At 42.0% G+C, this 18,693-nt stretch overlaps 2 protein-coding genes across 2 annotated transcripts in view; one reads left to right on the top strand and one right to left on the bottom strand.

Annotated features, from left to right (window-relative positions):
* The window catches only part of LOC126035377 (uncharacterized), an 80,226-nt gene that overhangs the window by 44,628 nt on the left and 16,905 nt on the right, over nucleotides 1-18,693 (top strand). The window lies entirely within an intron of this gene.
* On the bottom strand, nucleotides 7,812-12,481 carry LOC126035396 (alpha-ketoglutarate dehydrogenase component 4-like). Its single transcript, XM_049793958.1, has 4 exons — nucleotides 12,396-12,481; nucleotides 11,576-11,639; nucleotides 9,164-9,408; nucleotides 7,812-7,897 (listed from the first exon to the last, which is right to left on the bottom strand). Exons 1-4 carry the CDS (start codon nucleotides 12,432-12,434, stop codon nucleotides 7,880-7,882), a joined length of 366 nt encoding a protein of 121 aa, XP_049649915.1. The 5' UTR covers nucleotides 12,435-12,481; the 3' UTR covers nucleotides 7,812-7,879.

The following is an 18,693-nucleotide window of genomic DNA, read 5'->3' as shown; positions in this document are numbered from 1 at the left end:
TGTAATAAGGACAGCAGTGGTGTGGAATAGACCATTATCCCTGGAAGCTCTGGTGCATGACTTTCAACCAGGAGATTATATCTATGTGAAAACGTGGGCTTCCGAACCCCTGCAGGAACACTGGAAAGGACCCTTCCAGATACTGTTAACCACCTTCACGGCTATTAAGATTGTGGAATCGGATGCTTGGATACACTACACTCGAGTGAAGAAGGCACCTACTCCATGGAAGATTATTAGCCATGACCCAAAGACTTTAAAACTGACTCTGAAACATGTCTAATTTTTCATATCTGTTTGTGATTGTTTGTTTTTTTTATACTAGTTCAGCAGATAATGTTGGTGGAAACCTGGACTGATTTGATGATTAGGAACAAAAGACAAGTAGAAACAAAACAATTGATTAGCATTCCTAAAAAAAAAGTCTGAAGAAAATTTGATGTTAGGATTGATTAAGGGATTCACCAGCTTGCAAAATGTTACCCAGATTACTGCTTGTTTGCCAATACCAAGACCAGTAGGGGAATCTATTCCGTGGGGAATTCTAACTATGAATTTAACCACCCTGGAACATAAACCAAAACCACTTATTGTAAACAAAGGCCAGTGACTCAATGGTCTGAACAGGTGAAGGTCATCAGAAAACAATGGCAACTTCTAGGATGACTCTTCAAAATAGAATGGCTTTAGACCTACTTTTACTTAAAGAACATGGAGTGTGTGGATACCTCAAGGATAGATTGGACCATTGTTGTATTCATATTCCTAATGTCACTCAGGACGTAGAACATGACTTGGAGTTATTGAGCAAAATTGAAAAAGAAAATGAAACTGTTCGAGAGGATATGTCAGAAGATTGGCTGGGAAAAAATTTTACCAGATTAGGATGGAATCTGAGCTCTTGGTTACAATCTATAATCAAAACTCTGTTTCTGTTACTAAATGTCTTTTTGATGATCATGCTGACATATGCTTGTCTGAAGAGACAATATACTAATAGAATTGCAGTCAATCGCATGATCATGAGAGAGGTTCCAATTATTCCACCAGAATACAGTCCACCACCAAAATATGCTGAAACAAATATTAACTCTCAAAATAGTAGTGGATAAATGTTATGTAGATAATGTGAAAGTATTGAAATAATTTTCAACACTTTCAAAGGGGGGAAATGTTACTGATTTGTTATTGATTTGTTATTAGTTAGAATTAATCATATTCAAATTTAATAGGAAAGTAGAATTATAAGAAATATTTTAGCAAAAATTATACATATCTATTGCATTTTACATTTAACCAACAGTTTGATTAAGAAGTAGAAAATTGTGAAGCATAGGTATGAGAGTGTTAAGTTTGAAATATAGTCATAGGAACTTAGGAACTTTAGAAAATGTACTATGTGTAACCATAAGAATTCGAGTATTGTCTAAAATCATTTAAGCACAGAAACTTTGACAAAGATTTGTTGATCAGTAGTGTTTTGTTTTAAGAAACTAAGGAAACTGTTATGGACACCAGTTTGCTGCTTGGAAACCCCTTACCCTTCCCACCTCGATCTAATTATCGAGGATTCCAATCAGTAGAGTTAAGTGAGATTAACCAATGATTGTTTTAACATACGAATATTAATAAGATGGTGTGATGGAAGGACCAATCATTAGAAAGGTTATATTTAAGAATAGACATAGTATGCATTTTTATGTAAACTAATATAGATGATGGTGAGAATCGTACTGCGCAGAATCACCTGAGAGGTCAAGAAGCGGACAAGTGAGGAAGACTATGAAAGACCACCAGAGGACTCTAGAGGACCACCAGAGACCTTCAATGCGCATGCGTAAAGGACATTAACATATGCTAATAACTTCCCAGAAATCTAATGAATATGTATAACCTTTTTTTGAAATCTAATGAATATGAATGAATAAGTTCAATATAAGGTGTATGATTTTGGTGTTCAGGTGTGCGTGGTTTTTTGAGAGGACTCACCCGCGCACCTGGCTGTCAATAAAGAAGTGTCTGCTTATCTACACTAAATTGGTGTTGATAAGTTCTTTATTCTGAGTTTTTCGGCAACATATTGATGATGTGCTAATTGGAGGACCGGATGCCACTGTGGTGGGGCAAACCCAGAGAGAAATCGTTAGCCACTTAGAGAATTTAGGGCTCCAAATTCCTGCCAAAAAGGTGCAACTCCCATCACCTGAAGTAAAATTTTTAGGTATCTGGTGGAAAGGAGGGACTGTGTGTATACCTCCCGAAACCTTGTCCACCCTCGAACAAGTGAAATTGTCTGAAAATAAGAAAGAATTACAGCATGCCCTAGGCTTGCTAGTGTTTTGGAGGAAACACATCCCCGACTTCTCTATCATAGCTCGCCCTTTATATGATTTAACCCGTAAAAGAACTGCTTGGGACTGGACACCTGTCCATGAAGAGGCTCTGAAATTATTAATTTTTGAAGCAGGGATTTACCAGGCCCTAGGGCCGATACATCCAACAGACCTGCTCCACATAGAATGGGGTTTTGCAATCAATGGGTTATCTATACATATGTGGCAGCGTGGACCTGAAGGTCCTACTCGTCCTATAGGATCTTTCTCGCGTAGCTTTAAGGATGCTGAAAAATGGTATTCAGTTTGGGAGAAAGGACTCTTTGTGGTTAACCTAGCCTTACAGGAAGCCGAGAGAATTATACGACAGCAGCCCATCATCTTGCGAGGACCTTTTAAGATCCTGAAACCAATATTGGCTGGAACTCCTTCCCCCGCAGGAATAGCTCAACGAGAAACAGTAAGGAAGTGGTATGCCCAGTTAGACCACTACTGTCACACTAGACAGATAGAGGAGGGAACACCCAAAATGCTCCAAATACAGGATCCCCCTTCTGATCACCCAGATACAGAACTCCCTCCATCGTACATCAAAGTGGCTCCTGATTTCAAACCCCATTTAAAAAAAAAAACACGTATGGTTCACTGATGCTTCCACAAAAAGGGACGGAAAGATGTGGAAGTATCGAGCAGTAGCATTACATATTGATTCAGGGGAGCATGTGATAACTGAGGGAGAGGGTAGCGCCCAAATAGGGGAGTTAGTTGCTGTGTGGAGCGTAGTCGTTAAGGAAGCTGAGACAACAGAACCAGTATACATTTATACTGACTCCTATGCAGTGTTTAAAGGATGCACTGAATGGTTACCATTTTGGGAACAAAACCAATGGGAAGTAAACCAAGTGCCAGTGTGGCAAAGAGACAAATGGGAAGAAATACTGAATATCGCCAAGCAGAGATCTTTCTTGGTAGGCTGGGTTGCTGCACACCAGACAGGAGATAACCTGGCTCACCTCCTAAATAACCAAGTAGATTCCTTAACATGTCTAGCCAGTCTTGCCATCGATAGTGAAGCAGAGAAATGGGAACACCTTCTGGAGTGGCTGCATGTGAAGCATGGCCATTCAGGGAGTAAAGACCTGTACAAAGAGGCTATTAGCAGAGGATGGGCCGTTACACGAGAATTATGTAACACTGTTATTTCTGCATGTGGTCAATGTCGTGTTCGTTTGGAAAAATATAACCCTTTAAAAGAGCAACCCCTACATTTAAGGACAAACAAAGGTTTATGGCAAACGTGGCAAATTGACTATATTGGCCCCTTTCGGGTATCAGAAGGAAAATGATATGTGTTAGTAGGACTTGAGGTAGTATCAGGACTAACACAAGCTGAAGCTGTATCCAGAGCAACAGGAGAAAATACAGTAAAAAGTCTTAAAGTATGGTTTAGCTGCTTACCCAAGCCTCAATCAATTCAATCTGATAATGGGAGCCATTTCACTGCTGGAGTAGTGCAAGAATGGGCTAAGGGTGAGGAAATCCAGTGGGTTTTTCACACCCCTTACTACCCTCAAGCTAATGGTATTGTGGAGAGAACAAACGGACTTCTAAAACGAGCTCTGAGGCCCCATGACCCAGGGTGGGCCTCGCGAGTACCAGAAGCAGTATACCGAATCAATAGCTGGTGGGGGGGAAAATGGCTGCCCCTGACTCCTAGCGTTCTGTCCCACACCTCCTTCTATTGTTCCAGGGATGAAAGGTGGCAAAGACCCTGCACACTTGCTCCACTATGCTGGACAACCAGTATTAGTGGAACTACCCACTGTGGGGCAAATGCCCCTAACCCTAAAGATGCCCCTTAACCTCTATTCCTGGGTGGCCACAGATGCTCATGGTAAAGAGCATCCTATCAATACCCGATGGATTGTCCCATCCTTCTAAGTGGACTTTCATGTCCTGAATTAAAGTTGTTCTGATGTTAAATGACTGATAAGAATATGTTTTTTCTGTATCCCACTAACTGGATTCTAACAAGCATATAATTTAAGATGCACAATATAAACCTAACCCTCTGTTATAGTACTAAAACCATAGCTGCTTGATTGCTTGCTTATGTTTTTGTTACTCTGACTAGTGATGCTGTGTTGACTTCTCAGAATTCCTGAGTTGGGAGGAGAACACAGAGAGCTTGGCAGCACACCACGTTGGAGTTCTTGCAGCAGCACCTACGCCATGTAAGAGCAAGAGGTCGCTATAAATTTATTAGCCTTTTTACACACAATGAGCACATTCTGCTGATCTATGGATGCTTTAATCAGAGCAATTCCAGTCAAGAGAGCTTGAAGTTTAAGGCTAGTTTGTATGCATCTATAATAAGTAACACATCCTACACATGGCCTGTATGAGGTTGTTTTACAGAAGCTGCATGAGCGCCTTGGAGAGTGCACCTCAGCATCTCGGATGGATCCCAACCACTAGCAGCACTGCTTGGCATCTCCTCCAATCCTATCCCTCTAATGATTGTTTATTTTTGTATATATTTTGCAGGTTATCAGAAGCCCACAGCAGGACTTATGTTTTCACTTGATGAGTGGGCCATTATCTGTATTGTTTGTTTGATTTTGGTTGTGATATTCTTATGGTATAACAGGACAAGATGGTTTGGAACTCCTTCCTCCTTGCCTTTCTTAGCTTTGGTGCATCTGGACAAGGAGAAAGGACCTCCAGTTTAGCTTGGGAAGTGATACAAGGATTTATACATGTCTGGAGTAGAATGGATCAGGGGATCTGTATTCAGATTCCTACTTCTGCCGAGCAGGGGATTAGATTCGGTTTGATACCCACGAAGCTCAATATTGGAAAACATAATATGACCAATGGCATTAAAGGGTTAGTAGATGCTCCTTTTGAGTATCAATATCAAAGTGATTATACCTCCTCTGGTAGACGGTGGCGAGATGAAGCAGCCTTCTATGAGATCCCTCAGGACACGGGGTGGCCTGACTTAATAACCAAAACTTGTAAGCGATGGAGATTGGAGGTCAGTCGTGAAATTGGTACTAGTCATAGCCCACCGTGTCCTCCAGATGATTCTGACCTTCTCCATCCTGGTGGAAACTAACAGGCTGCCCTTCCTATCACAATATATCTTGTAATCTAGTGCCCTTTTGGCCTGCTTCCCCGGAAATTATCCCTTTTGAATTACAATATAACGTAAAATGGGATTCAGCTTGGTGTGTTCACATACCTGACAGGAAGGGACAATATCCTTCAATGAATAGCGCCCACACTGCTTGTGGATGGTCAGTGAAACACATGTTAAAAAACCAACCTCTTCACTTATTAAAGAAAGAATTTGTGGGCACACCCAACCCCAATGATGCCCATTTGCTAAACTGTACCCACATTATAGATTGTGCCACAGGAGCTGGCAATCCCATCGAAACGTGGATCAGTTTGGAAGTTAGAACCTTAATTTGAGATATGTGCACCTGTTGGGGATATCCCAATTTTGGATACCGAAACTGGGATAACCAATGTAGTCAGATCACCAATAATGTTAATATCTGGCTAAAATGTGGAATTCCCATTAACTACTTCTGAAGACATAAGGTGGGGGAGGGTAATCAAATACCTTGGGGAGACGCAGCTACTTGTCAAAACGCTTTGTATGCTGCCCCTGAGGGGACCATCTGGGGGTGCTCAGACGGCAAAATGTACTCGCACTTGAATGTTATCGAACAGGCTGGATTGGGGTGTGGTTTGGGAATTCCTACTATGTGTCCCACGCGAATCTTTGAATATACCACACCAACTATTCACAGGAAGAATCGAGAACTTGATGACCCAAGTAGCACCCAGAAGTGGATTCAAAGCATTTTAAAACCTGATTATTATACCTGGGGACAGAAGGTATCGTTAGAGCTAGAAGCATTCTTTGCACCATCTGGGTATATCATTCGGCACCAATGGGTGCTAGAAAACCTAACTGGGCAAGTACATGTATTAAGTAATTGGACTCGATATGCCTTTGGGGAACTAAATCTCCAAGTGCAACAGGTATCAAAAAAAGACATTACAGAATTGTTTAGCCTTAGATATGTTATTGTTAAAAGAACAAGGTGTGCGTGGTATGTTGAATTTGACTGAATCTGAATGTTGTATTACCATTCATAATGCCACAACCTCAATTGAAGAAGCCCGTGCAAAGATGAAGGAAATTGCCGACCAGACAAGAGAATTCTTCCACGCAATGCAACCAGCTGACTGGTTTGATGGCTGGAATCCAAACTCATAGCTACATTCCATTTTAGGATCCTTGGGACTGACGGGATGGGGAAAATGGCTTGTAAATATTGGACTTATGATATTAATTGGATTTATATGTTTAATAACAGGCCTTGCCATAGTAAGATATATGATTAGCCGCTTACTATCCTCAGCTGTGTCTCTCTCTTCTCCTACTGTCCGCTATATCAAAATCACCACAGACAAAGATGATATGAACAAGAATCGAAGTCCAGTGACTGTTTGAGCCACGGGGTGGTGTGACGGTCTGACAAATTCAATGTGTCAAACATCCGTTAAAGAGCTTTGCTGGAGAAAACGGCCTCTGTAAAAATGCTGGAGTTTTGTGAACAGGACAATGTGGCCAGAGGAGAGGGACCCCGGAGGGTGGGAACGCACTTCTCCAAAGCCCCAATTCCTTATCTTAAGTGACCAGGAGAAGGAACACAATTTATGCCTTCCTGGAGGAAGAAGGCCCCACGGAAGTTGGGACTGTGCTTCTATCTTAAGCGGTCATGCCAGCAGGAAAAGAGAAGCAACTCCACAGTGAACCCCCCCCCAAAGCTCACTGACCGATTCCAGTGAACCCCAGGTGTGGGAACTGCGCATGTTGAGATCATCAACCAACACACTATAAAAGAAGAGAGAACGAGTCCTCAGGGCGTGCCCTCCGGAACTGGATCTCTACGCTGCCTGGACCAACGCTGGACCCAGGACTGGTGAAACCCTTTTCTCTCTCTCTCTTTCTTTCATTCTCTCTCTCCCTCTTTTCCTTCTCTCTTTTCCACAGTCCCTACACCTCATCCTTTGAAACATAAACTGTTGATGAAGTCTGAGACTAGGAGTGGATCTAGCCACCCCTGAGCTCCTCTTTGAGGAGTCCAGAAAGCAAGGGGGTCTGCTCTGAACCTCGTGACTCAACGGGAGGGCTCTCCTTCTGACACAGTTTCATGTTCCTTTTTCCATTTCATTTTTCTATACTTCCCTCCTCTTCTCAAACAGCGGCTTAACAACACGTTGCAAGGTTCATATTAACAAGTTCATGTGTACTTGGACAAAGTTAGCTAGGTTGAATAAATGTTGGTTGTTGTTTGAACTCCCCTGGTGTCGTTTCACCTTAATTCTGACAAAGGAAATCCATGAACCTGAGTTGCTCCAACTTTGGGACGTGACAAGTATATAATCATGATATTAAGGAAATGTCTTTATTGTGAATATAATAATTCTTCAACAGTGGCAAACTATCTAATCTTCCATGCTTATTCTGGACCTCCACGCTGTAAAATAAAAGCAGACAGTTAAATATATTCCGCTCAAAGAACAGGAAATGGACATAAAATATTTTTCACTGTTCTAGATTAACAGCATTCTAGTTTTAATTTCTGATTTAGACATTGATTTTTAATCTATATAAGAACCTGCATGGAGTGTCAAAGTATCAGCATCTACCCATAACAGCTCCATTTTTTTCAGGGGAGAATACAAAAAGATCAACACCTGCAACCTATAATTATAGCTGCTTCCAATTCTCCCACTCTGAAGAAACCTGACTCTTACTCACTTTAGAAAGGTCTAATAAACTTCTGTTTACTACTGTTGTGTTTTAGAATTATTTTCACTGCCCAAAGTCCAAAGTAAAAACAAAGGCAAGGTCAGCCATTACAATCTTTGAGAAATTAGAAAGGTACTCAATTCATTATTTTGCCAACAAAATTATTTTACAACTTACCTCACCATTAGAAAATTTATGCTAGAGGTCAAGAAGTGTATTACTATGGAAAATAAATAATTTTATTTCTAATTATAATACCCTACTGATATACATGCAGGAAAACTGATTTCCTCTACTAACATGATCACACTGTAGGTGTCCTTATCATTTAACAAAGCTATGTAAGTGTCTTTTCATTTCAAACTCACACCCATCTCTCCAGTTCTTCAAGTTTTGTGCATTCTCCCTTTTTAAGCATCAATGTTTACAACTGAAAATTGTTACAGAACAAAAGCAGGTTTTTCTTGCCTTTCATGTACAATGCCATATTTGCAAATATTGCAGAAAAATATTTATATCAAGTTTAATAAAATGTTTCTACTACTAGAAATACAAGAGTTAACTTACTAATACATAACTTACAAAAACTAGTTTGAGAAATATTTTGGGCTTCTGTCACCTGGTAATATCCTTTGCCAGTTTAAGAACAGACTCTTGTGCTCCTGTCCAGCATATTCAAATTACACATTAAACAGCTGTTACAAAACAGGTAGTGACTGTGATTAATGTAGGCTATGACTATCGCTAGCTATCTACATGTCTGTTTTAAGTCTGTATCTCTAATCAGTGATACCACAAGCTACTAATTAATGAGAGTTGGGTACCTTGTGTATTAAGATTTTGTAGTTTTGGTATTGTGCATCAAAGCTGTGAAAACTCTGAGTATACACTTACCAAGAATTACAATGTAATACCATATTTTAAACTTTGAAGAAGGTGTAGATAAATGCTAGGTAAATACAGACAATACATGCCAATAAATAAAACTTACTTGAATATATTCAATCTCTTCATCTGACATAAGTTTCCTTCTGTATTTCTTAGGTAAGGTTCTTGCTAATTCAGAAGTGTCTGGTATACCTTGTACTCCAATAACAGATGAAATATTTTGAAATGCCGGCAATTTGCCTCCTACAGACTCCTGTGCTTTTGAAGCATTGCGAGATGGCATACTTGCTTGTAGAGATTCCTGTACTGAAACCCAGACTGCAAAACCATTACAGAAATATAACAAGACTGTAAAATGAATTAGTGAGCAGCCAATAAAAGTTACCAGTTATTGACAATTTTCTTCATTATAACAAATAATGAAAAGAATTAAAAGATACTCTACTTCTCACAAGCTGTTTTTATTGTTAAATATACTAAGAACACAGTGAAAAAAATCTGAAAGTAAAAGAAAGCATATTTGAGTGGCAGAAATACTGATGTGGAAACAGAAGATAAATCAGCATGTATCCTAACAAAGGCTTTTTCACTGGGAAGCTGTACTTGCAGAAAAAGCATATAGTATCAAATGTGTGTGTGGAGAAGGTTATGTAGAAACATAACTAAGATAAATAACTAACATCCACTAAGATGATGCTTTTTGTTTACTGCAACTGTAAAAACAGACAAGTGAAAAAGAGGTAAAGGCTTACAGAAAGATAAAGCTCACAATTATGACATACCACAACATGCAATACAATACTGTACACATTTTTAATATTACAAAATGGCATCAACAAAGGAAGGTCCCAAACAGAGCGAGGAGGAAGAGAACCCATCAAAAGGAGCACAATCTGAACAGGGGGCATGCCATTAAGCTGAAATTTTAAATTTTAAGAGCAGGAGGCAAAGGGAACAGAAGATAAAACAGAAGAAAACAACACACAGGTGATAATAGTTTTGGCTAGTAATGACTACAAAGTATTTTTGTTTCAAGAAGTAACACACCTTATATATGAGAAAAAAAAAAAAAAAGTAAGTTTCTCCAAATTTGTTTTATATACCACATAAATGTTTAGAGATTTGCCTAAGATTTTCCTCTATTGTATGTTTTAAAGTCTGAAGTGTAGTTGGAATAGAAGCATTAGCCAATTAAAAACCTGAAGTCAAGACTCAAAAATACCCGATCTAATACTGCTGTTGCTTAAGCTCAGATACAGTCCCTACTACAGTTTTCCCCTCCCTGTTTGAGACCATCATGTTGCAGTAGTAATATGATAAAAATATTTGACTGGCCTTTTAAGCACTCACATCCCTAAAAGTATAGTCTTGATCTGCAGAGCTCTGTTTAGCTATATAGAAGCAACAGTCTGGTACAGTGAAACAGTTATTGCTACAGTGTTCAAGCAAAGTGAGGTAGATTGCAATTTACTAGTGAGGCAACAGAAATCAATTAAGGTAGAAAAGTCTAACATACTTAAAATATATAGTCACAAAAATCTTCTGATGCAAAGATAAACATGAGCTAAGTAACATGTTTTTAAGCCTTTGAGAAAGCAATTCACTGGCATGAGAGGTGGTGCAACTAGCTGAACTGGGCACAAGATACAAAATTCTGACTGGAAGTTATCACAGAAAATAGTTCCTGAAGAATTCACAGGTGAGTCAGAAGTGGCAGTGATGTCCACTGTAGATACTCTGCAACATTAATGGATAATCCCAAATGTCATAATGCTGTGGCAAATACGTGGTACAGTATCATTTCTAAACAAGTGAGAATAACAACAGAGCTTCTTAAAACATCTACTACTTTATTTTCAAATGCTTTATTGACTCAAAAGGAATATTAAAACAACATACAGCTCATTAACTTTGATGTCTACGTGTAACAGTATTGGGGTTCCTATAAACATAGCTATAGGTATAAAAATTAATGTCAAAGATTGCAATGAAGTTAATTTTTTCTTAGCATTAATTAATAGCACAAGGAAACACTTCTTAAAACATACAGTGGGATGGTGCTCTCAGCTATAATCAGGGTTTTAAATACCACAGACACTGCACACTCCAATTAGGAAAAGAAAGGATGAGGAAAATGCAACATCATTACTGCAAATATCACCAAATACCTAAGGCTGCTTTAAATTGACTTGGGCACTATCACTTCAGGCAAATAGTATTTGCAAAAATGGGACTTAGTATATAAGTAGGAAAACAACACTGGAAATCTTTGTGAATCTGCCCTGACCAAGAAATCAAGACATGCGTGTATTATGTATATTCCCACAGTTGTATAGAGTCTGAAAAGGAAGAGTCAAAGAGTTGCCTTCAAACTAAAACAACTATGGTTCAGAAACCTTGCTCAAAATCAGTTGAGTCACATAGTTGAAGCGGAAAAATTGTGTGCTGGTTCTTATATAAAACAGTTCATGCAAAGAAACGTGGTGCAAGTTATATCTATAGATGAAATACTTACTTTTAGGTCTAGGACTACTTTTTCTGTCTGGGAACTTAATTAATGGAGTATGTGGCTTGACTACCTAGAACAAGACAAGGTAGTAGGAGAAACAGGAAAAATAAAATATATTTCTAGAAAAACATTAACTTTACAATAATAAAATAGAACATACAACATATTAAACAACCACTTCTATACTGCTGCTTCATGCACCACCACTCTGATAAACTTACTACTTAAGTTCTATCACCCTAGTGTTCAGAACAGGAATAAGCATTCTCTTCCTTTTTTTTCACAGCAATCAGTGCGTATGCAGAAATAACTACCACAGTAGCATAAATGGAATGATAAAGTTTTAGCACATGGAATTGCTAGCTGTGGTCTGCCTGTACATATTTGTTCAGATAGCTGGATGGGATTGACTAGTTCCATTAAGAAAAAAACCTATAAATTATAAAGCCTGGTATTCAAAGCCACTCTGCTTATTTTTTGAAACGTCTTTTCAAGAAGACTCCATGTTTCATCTTCACCTTGAAGGGAAGACAGATGGCTTAGAAAGGAGATGCTGGCTAGCGCCCTCCCCTCTTCAACAGCGCACCAAAGGGGCAGCCCGCAGGCTGCCTGGTAGCACCTTTTGGTGCCAGGAGAACCAGGCACCGGAATCGCGCCACCAGGCCGACCCCGCCGCACACTTCTTCCCCCGCGCCAAGAACACCGGCCTCTCTGGCAGCATCTCGGGCCTCAGCCACCTCGGGCCCCGGCGGCCGCGCGCGAGGCGAGGCCCGCCACCTGCGCCGGGCTCCCGGCCCCAGCCACCCCCCAGGCCGAGTGCCGTTACCTGAACGACTCTAGTGGCGGCCGCCATCTTACTGCCCATGGTGACGACAAGGCACCGAACCCCACCGCCTGGGCCTGAGGGGCAGCACAAGGACACGCCCGCTGTGGGCGGGGCCTGGAGGAAGGGCTGTGGAGGCAGTGCCAAAATACAGGGGCAATGCATTAAAAGTAAAAAACCGCTTCAAGTAGTTCGGCGTTTTATTTCAATTCGATTAAGACACGGCCAATCCACCTTTTAAAAGGTGACAATCACTTATAAAGAGTGCCAATGTTTTTAACATATTACTGTGGTTGGACGACCTTGGCTAGACACCAGGTGCCTGCCAAGCTGCTCTATCCCTCTCCCTCCCCAGCAGGAAGGGGGGGGGGAAGAAAAAGGCGAGATAAGGACAGGGAGATCACTCAGCAATTACTGTTACGGGCAAAACAGACTTGACTTAGGGAAAATTAACTTAATTTATTATTAATCAAATCAGAGTAGGGTAATGAGAAATAAAACCCAATCTAAAAACACCTTCCCCTCACCCCTCCCTCATTCCTGGGCTCAACTTTACTCCTGATTTTCTCTACCTGCTCCCCCACAGCAGCGCAGGGGGACAGGGAATGGGGGGGGGGGGGGGGTTTGTGGTCAGTTCACCACACCTTCCTCCTCACACCCTTCCCCTGCTCTAGCATGGGGTCCCTCCCATGGGAGATAGTCCTCCACAAACGTCTCCAACGTGGGTCCTTCCCACAGGCTGCAGTTCTTCACAAACTGCTCCAGCGTGGATCCTTTTCACAGGGTCACAAGTCCTGCCAGCAAACCTGCTCCAGCATGGGCTCCTCTCCACAGGGTCACAGCTTCCTTCAGGCACATCCACCTGCTCGAGTGTGGGGTCCTCCACGGGCTGCAGGTGGATATCTGCTCCACCATTAACCTCCATGGGCTGCAGGGGGACAGCCTGCCTCACCATGGTCTTCACCATGGGCTGCAGGGGAATCTCTGCTTTGGTGCCTGGAGCACCTCCTCCCCTTCCTTCTTCACTGACCTTAGTGTCTGCAGAGTTGTCTCTCTCTCATATTCTCACTCCTCTCTTCCGGCTGCTGTTGTGCAGCAGTTTTCCCCCCTTCTTAAATATGTTATCACAGAGGTGCTACCACTGTCACTGATTGGCTCAGCTTTGGCCAGTGGCAGGTCCATCTTGGAGCTGGCTGGCACTGGCTGTATTGGACATGGGGGAAGCTTCTAGCATCTTCTCACAGAAGCCACCCCTGTAGCCCCCCCGCTATCAAAACCTTGCCACACAAACCCAATACACTTACACACTACGATTTACTCAATTTTCTTCAAACATGAAGGTGCAATGCAACTGTCAATGTAAAAATACATTTTAAACACTGCTTAGCTGCATAGTTAACAAGATGAAGTCACCTGTTCCATTTAACCTACATTTCTCTAGGGTTGTCATATTTTGCCATGTGGGACAGCATCTACAGGTTGCATCTACTCCTGGATGCTTTGCTTAACTAATCATCATATAGCACAGGCACAAGTGATAGTTACAATTAAAAGTATAAACTTTTTGGTGTTTAAAATTATACATAATGCTTTAATTAAAAAAAAAAAAAAACCAAGGCAAAAACCAAATAGTGACTTAGTTAAGTTTTCCAGTTTGGGCTTTCTACAGGGGTAGAGCAGGGTCATGGAGGGTCATGGATCGTGTCTGAGCTCTGCAGCCTCCTCCCCAGGGCTTGCTGGTGCCTAGAGGAAGAGCTGTGCTGGGGTACTTATCCCTCCCAGAAGGTAGGACAGAAACTGTAGAGCCTTGGTTTAAGCTCACTTTTATGTAAAAGCTCGAAATACATAGATTATTATTCTTTCTTGTGTTATTGCTGCCTTTCAGAGGGAAATGAGCTCTTGGGACAAGACAGTTATGAAGCGGCTCTTCAGTTAGTTTTATCAGCTATGCTACCTGTCTGAACATTTGTTGTGTACCAGGAATTAAATTTCACTTCTAAGAGTTGCATGGTCATATTCTGAGTCTCTAGAGAGAACAACTTCCAGAAAGGTTAAATTTTCAAATTGTTAAGTGATTCATTGTTGCGGAGGATCCACAGGGGAAATCATGCACAGACCAATGTGATCAAGTGAAGTCCCTTTACTACAACTTTTAGCACCGTTATATACCTTATGTGCTTGTGCACGCGCCTTATACAATACTCTAATTGGTACAATACCCCGGTTCACGCGACACTATCTTATCGTCTATTGGCTATGCAAGCTTCTTCACGAGGTGTCCAGCAGTTACTTATCTCATTCTTCGGCATCCAGGAGTTGCTTGTCAGGCTCTTCTTATCTTCCTTTTTCCAAGCGTACAAGGACACAGCGTCCGTGTCTGCTCCAGCACTTTGTAAACTTATGCTTCGTTCCGACCTAACGGATGGATTGCTCACATGCCCTCGCCCAGCCAAGAAATCCCCAACAATTCGCCCTTTTTGTTTTTGAGCAATCTAGGCTTGCTTAATAACTTGGGATGCCATTTTTTCTTAACAAGCTGAACAAGGTAAAATTATTACAATAGCTAAAATCACAATAACTACAACAATGCCCATAATTCTCTGAGCCAACCCGTTACCCCTAATGACCCAGACCATGAGGACTATGAGGAAGATGAACCATCCATACATTCTTGTGCCATCTTGCTCCACGAACTCAGCCCAGCAATCAGTAGGTGCCAGCTTTCCGTGGGCGTCCCCACAGAGGCAACGATGGCCTCACCGTACACCAGCCCGATGCTCTTTGGAAAATCCCGGTATTTATACATTTGCAGAGGAACGGGTTTTAGCACACGTGGCCAGCGGGTGCCAAAAGTCCGCCTCGGTTGCAATCTATGACGCATGCGCTCGCTGGCCAGGCGCGCTGCACGAGTCATAGCCATCTTGTCTATTGGTTCATGGGCTTTACGATACAGTTGCGATGCACAGAGAATCTTGACCTGTTATGTTAGCCAAGGTGACCTATACATTAGTTTTTGGCTGAGGTAGTATTCATATTGCCACATCATCTATGATGCTCCAGATGATGATGGTCGTGCAAATCGAACAGGAGTCCATCGTGGGCCTGTATCTGTGGAAACACAATCAACCTCGTTCCCAGGTTATTAATGGAAATAGACCTTACCCCTAATTTTGGCTTTAACTAACTTTTACATTTACCCCACACTGTCTTCCCATAATCACACTATGTTTAATCAGATTATGCTTAACACACTGTTTACCTAAAGCAAGTACTATATACAATAAGACACGCTGTTCTAAAAACCTCTCTGAAGGACTCAGTGTCCACTAGTAATACTCTATTAGTTAGAATCTGTTGGATCAGTGTCTCCAGCACCCGCCGGTGCCATGCCAGTTGCCATTGGGACAATTCCGGGTCCAGCATCAAGTAGCTGACCCACTTAGCCGGGATCTCCCAGTAAGTTTTACTTCTGCTGATCCGCACCATTTCCTGGATTCTGGGTCCTTATACATTACCATGATTCCTGTACTTTGTTGCGTCCTTTCTGCCTGTAAAAGAACATGATGCACTACCATTGGTGGGTCTTTGTGATCACCTGTCAATCTAAGATAATTTAGCACAGATAAGGCTTTGGCCAATCGTTCCTCTGGGAGTAAGCCCTGGGTTCCCCCCTTTTGTTTTTGCAGCATGTTCTTTAGGGTCTGGTTGGCCCGTTTAACAATAGCCTGTCCTGTGGGAAGATGTGGAATACCGGTACCATGGTGAATTCCCCACAAATTACAAAATCAAGCAAATCGTGTAGAACCATAGGCTGGGCTGTTGTCCGTCTTAATTCCTTTAGGCACACCCAGCACTGCAAAAGAAGCGTGAAGAAGTCGTTCAACATGTAAGGCCTTTTCTCCAGTTTGTGCCGTGGCCCACACGGCAGCAGAATAGGTATCAATACACACATGCACATAACACTTCGCACCAAACCACATGACATGGCTGACGTCCATTTGCCACAACTGCAATGGCAAAAGACCTCATGGGTTAACCCCACAGCCCAAGCCCAGCCCTTCCTCTTGACAATCGGGGCATGCTTTAACGATACCTTGGGCATCAGTAAGTGGTAAGTCAAATTGCTTTGCCAACATCCTAGCGGGTTGGTGCAAGAACGCATGTGATTGCCGTGCTTTGTTGAAAAGGGTTCCCTGGAGGAGGCTCCCGTGGCACTGCAACCAATTGGTCAGCTCTGTCATTTCCCCTTTCTCATCTGCACAGTGTTCTCATACCCAAGAGTTCTACCAGAGGGGCCATATCGTCATTAGTGATACCGCAAAGATTCCGCACCCACTGGATATCTCCCATAAGCTTCTGGACATCATGTAACGTTGAAATTTCTCATGTTATTTGAACCTTCTGAGGTTGAACATTGCTAGCATCTATGTGCCACCCCAAATACTTCCAAGGTGCTGCCTTTTGCACCTTTTCAGGAGCGATTATTACTCCACGATGGCTTAAGATGTCCTGCAATTGAGTTAAAATTTCATCCTGTGGCAAGTTCCTTCCTGCTATCACAATGTCATCCATATAATGATAAATAATTGACTGAGGAAAGTGCTTTCTTACAGGCTCTAATGCCCAGGCCACATACACCTGACACATTGTGGGGGAATTGCGCATTCATTGCGGTAACACGACCCAATGGTATCTCCTATAGGGCCCTGCCTTGTTAATCGATGGTAGCGAAATGGCGAACCGTTCAGGATCATCTGGGTGCAAGGGAATGGTGAAAAAACAATCTTTTAGATCTATAATTAACAAATCCCATTCTTCTGGAAGCATAAATGGAGACGGAAAACCTGGCTGCAGGGCTCCCATACTGTGCATCACTGCATTCACAACTCTGAGGTCATGTAACAGTCTCCATTTCCCACTTTTCTTGGGAATGGTAAATATTGATGTATTCCATGGACTAGTAGAAGGAACAACATGTCCCGCTCTCAATTGCTCCTCAACTAACCCTTGTATTTTTAGCAGCCTTTCAGAATTTAGCAACTACTGATCAATCCAAACAGGCTCATCTGTTTTCCAGCTAATTTTCAGGATTGGCTGCCCCTCAGTGACTGCTCCTAAAAAGGATGGGTCACTAACATTGCCTTCATTTGGCTCAATAAATCATGGCCTATGAGGCCAAACAATTCATTTGGGGTAGTCATGATACACGGACGCATCGTAACGTGTTCACCATCGGGGAACACAAATGGGTAATTGGTAGCTGACTTACTAAGGTGGCTTGTGTGCCCCCTATCCCTGCAATACCAAAATTTGGATTGATCAATGGCCATGATGGAGGCCAAATGCATCGTGAAATAGTCGTAATATCAGCTCCTGTATTGATTGTCATCAGTTTCTTGACGATAACTCCATCAGGCCCTACCAATTGCACTACCTTTTCTGGTTTACCTCTTGTTGTGTCCATGGCAAAGTATACCTGCGGTTTCCCTGTGGAGCCGAATCCACCATCTCCACGTTGTACTTCACCTGGGTTCGGAACACATGATCTGAATGGAACTAATTGTGCTATCCTGGTACCTTTAGGAATAGAAACAGGAGGGATTAAAACATGAATCATAATTTTCACAGTCCCACAATAATCTGCATCAATAAGCCCTGGGACTACCAAAATTCCTTTTAGAGCTGTTGAAGATCACGCTATTAAAAATGCACTAAGTCCGAACCCCAGTGGTCCCTTTACGTTGAATGTGTACTGCAGTTTCCACATCCACTCCAGAGCTTCCTGCAGTGGCGGGTCTGGTGGTTGCGAGGCTGCCTGAGGGCTGGCAGCCCAAGCCCCTTGCATTTGTGTCATTGCGTGAGGGGCCTTCGCAGTCGGTGTGAATTTTCCCTGCTTCCTGTATTCTTGGTGGTACGGTTATCTTTCTTACACTTTGTTGCAGCACTTACTGTTAGCAGTAACTGTACATTTGCTCCTAATGTGTCCACGTGTGCCACAGTTAAAACACTTGACCAAGGGTGTCTTACTGGCCTTGTGCTTCTTTGTAGCTCCTTGTAGAGCTGCGGCAACATAGTCTGTTTTCTGTGAGTCCACTGATCGATCCATGTATTCTATCATATCAACGACGTCTGCATTTTTCGGCAAATTACACAATGCTTTGCGTGTCTTTTCAGTAGCATTTTCAAAAGCGAGTATTTTGAACACATTTTCTTTCATGCTCTCGTTCATGTCAGGGTGGTCATAGATTGCCCTATGCAGTCTATTAATAAACTGTGCAAAAGGTTCGTTATACTCCTGTTT

Source organism: Accipiter gentilis, chromosome W (assembly GCF_929443795.1).
Source record: "Accipiter gentilis chromosome W, bAccGen1.1, whole genome shotgun sequence".
NCBI lineage: Eukaryota > Metazoa > Chordata > Aves > Accipitriformes > Accipitridae > Astur > Astur gentilis.
This window is presented reverse-complemented; position numbering and strand designations above follow the sequence as displayed.

Bases quoted from the DNA above. Each gene is read 5' to 3' on its own strand.
- LOC126035396 (XM_049793958.1), bottom strand. From the start codon at position 12,434: ATGGGCAGTAAGATGGCGGCCGCCACTAGAGTCGTTCAG. The intron at 11,640-12,395 runs GTAACGGCACTC...GTCTTGTTCTAG, and splicing joins CCGCCACTAGAGTCGTTCAG to GTAGTCAAGCCACATACTCC. The intron at 9,409-11,575 runs GTAAGTATTTCA...TTCATTTTACAG, and splicing joins AAGTAGTCCTAGACCTAAAA to TCTTGTTATATTTCTGTAAT.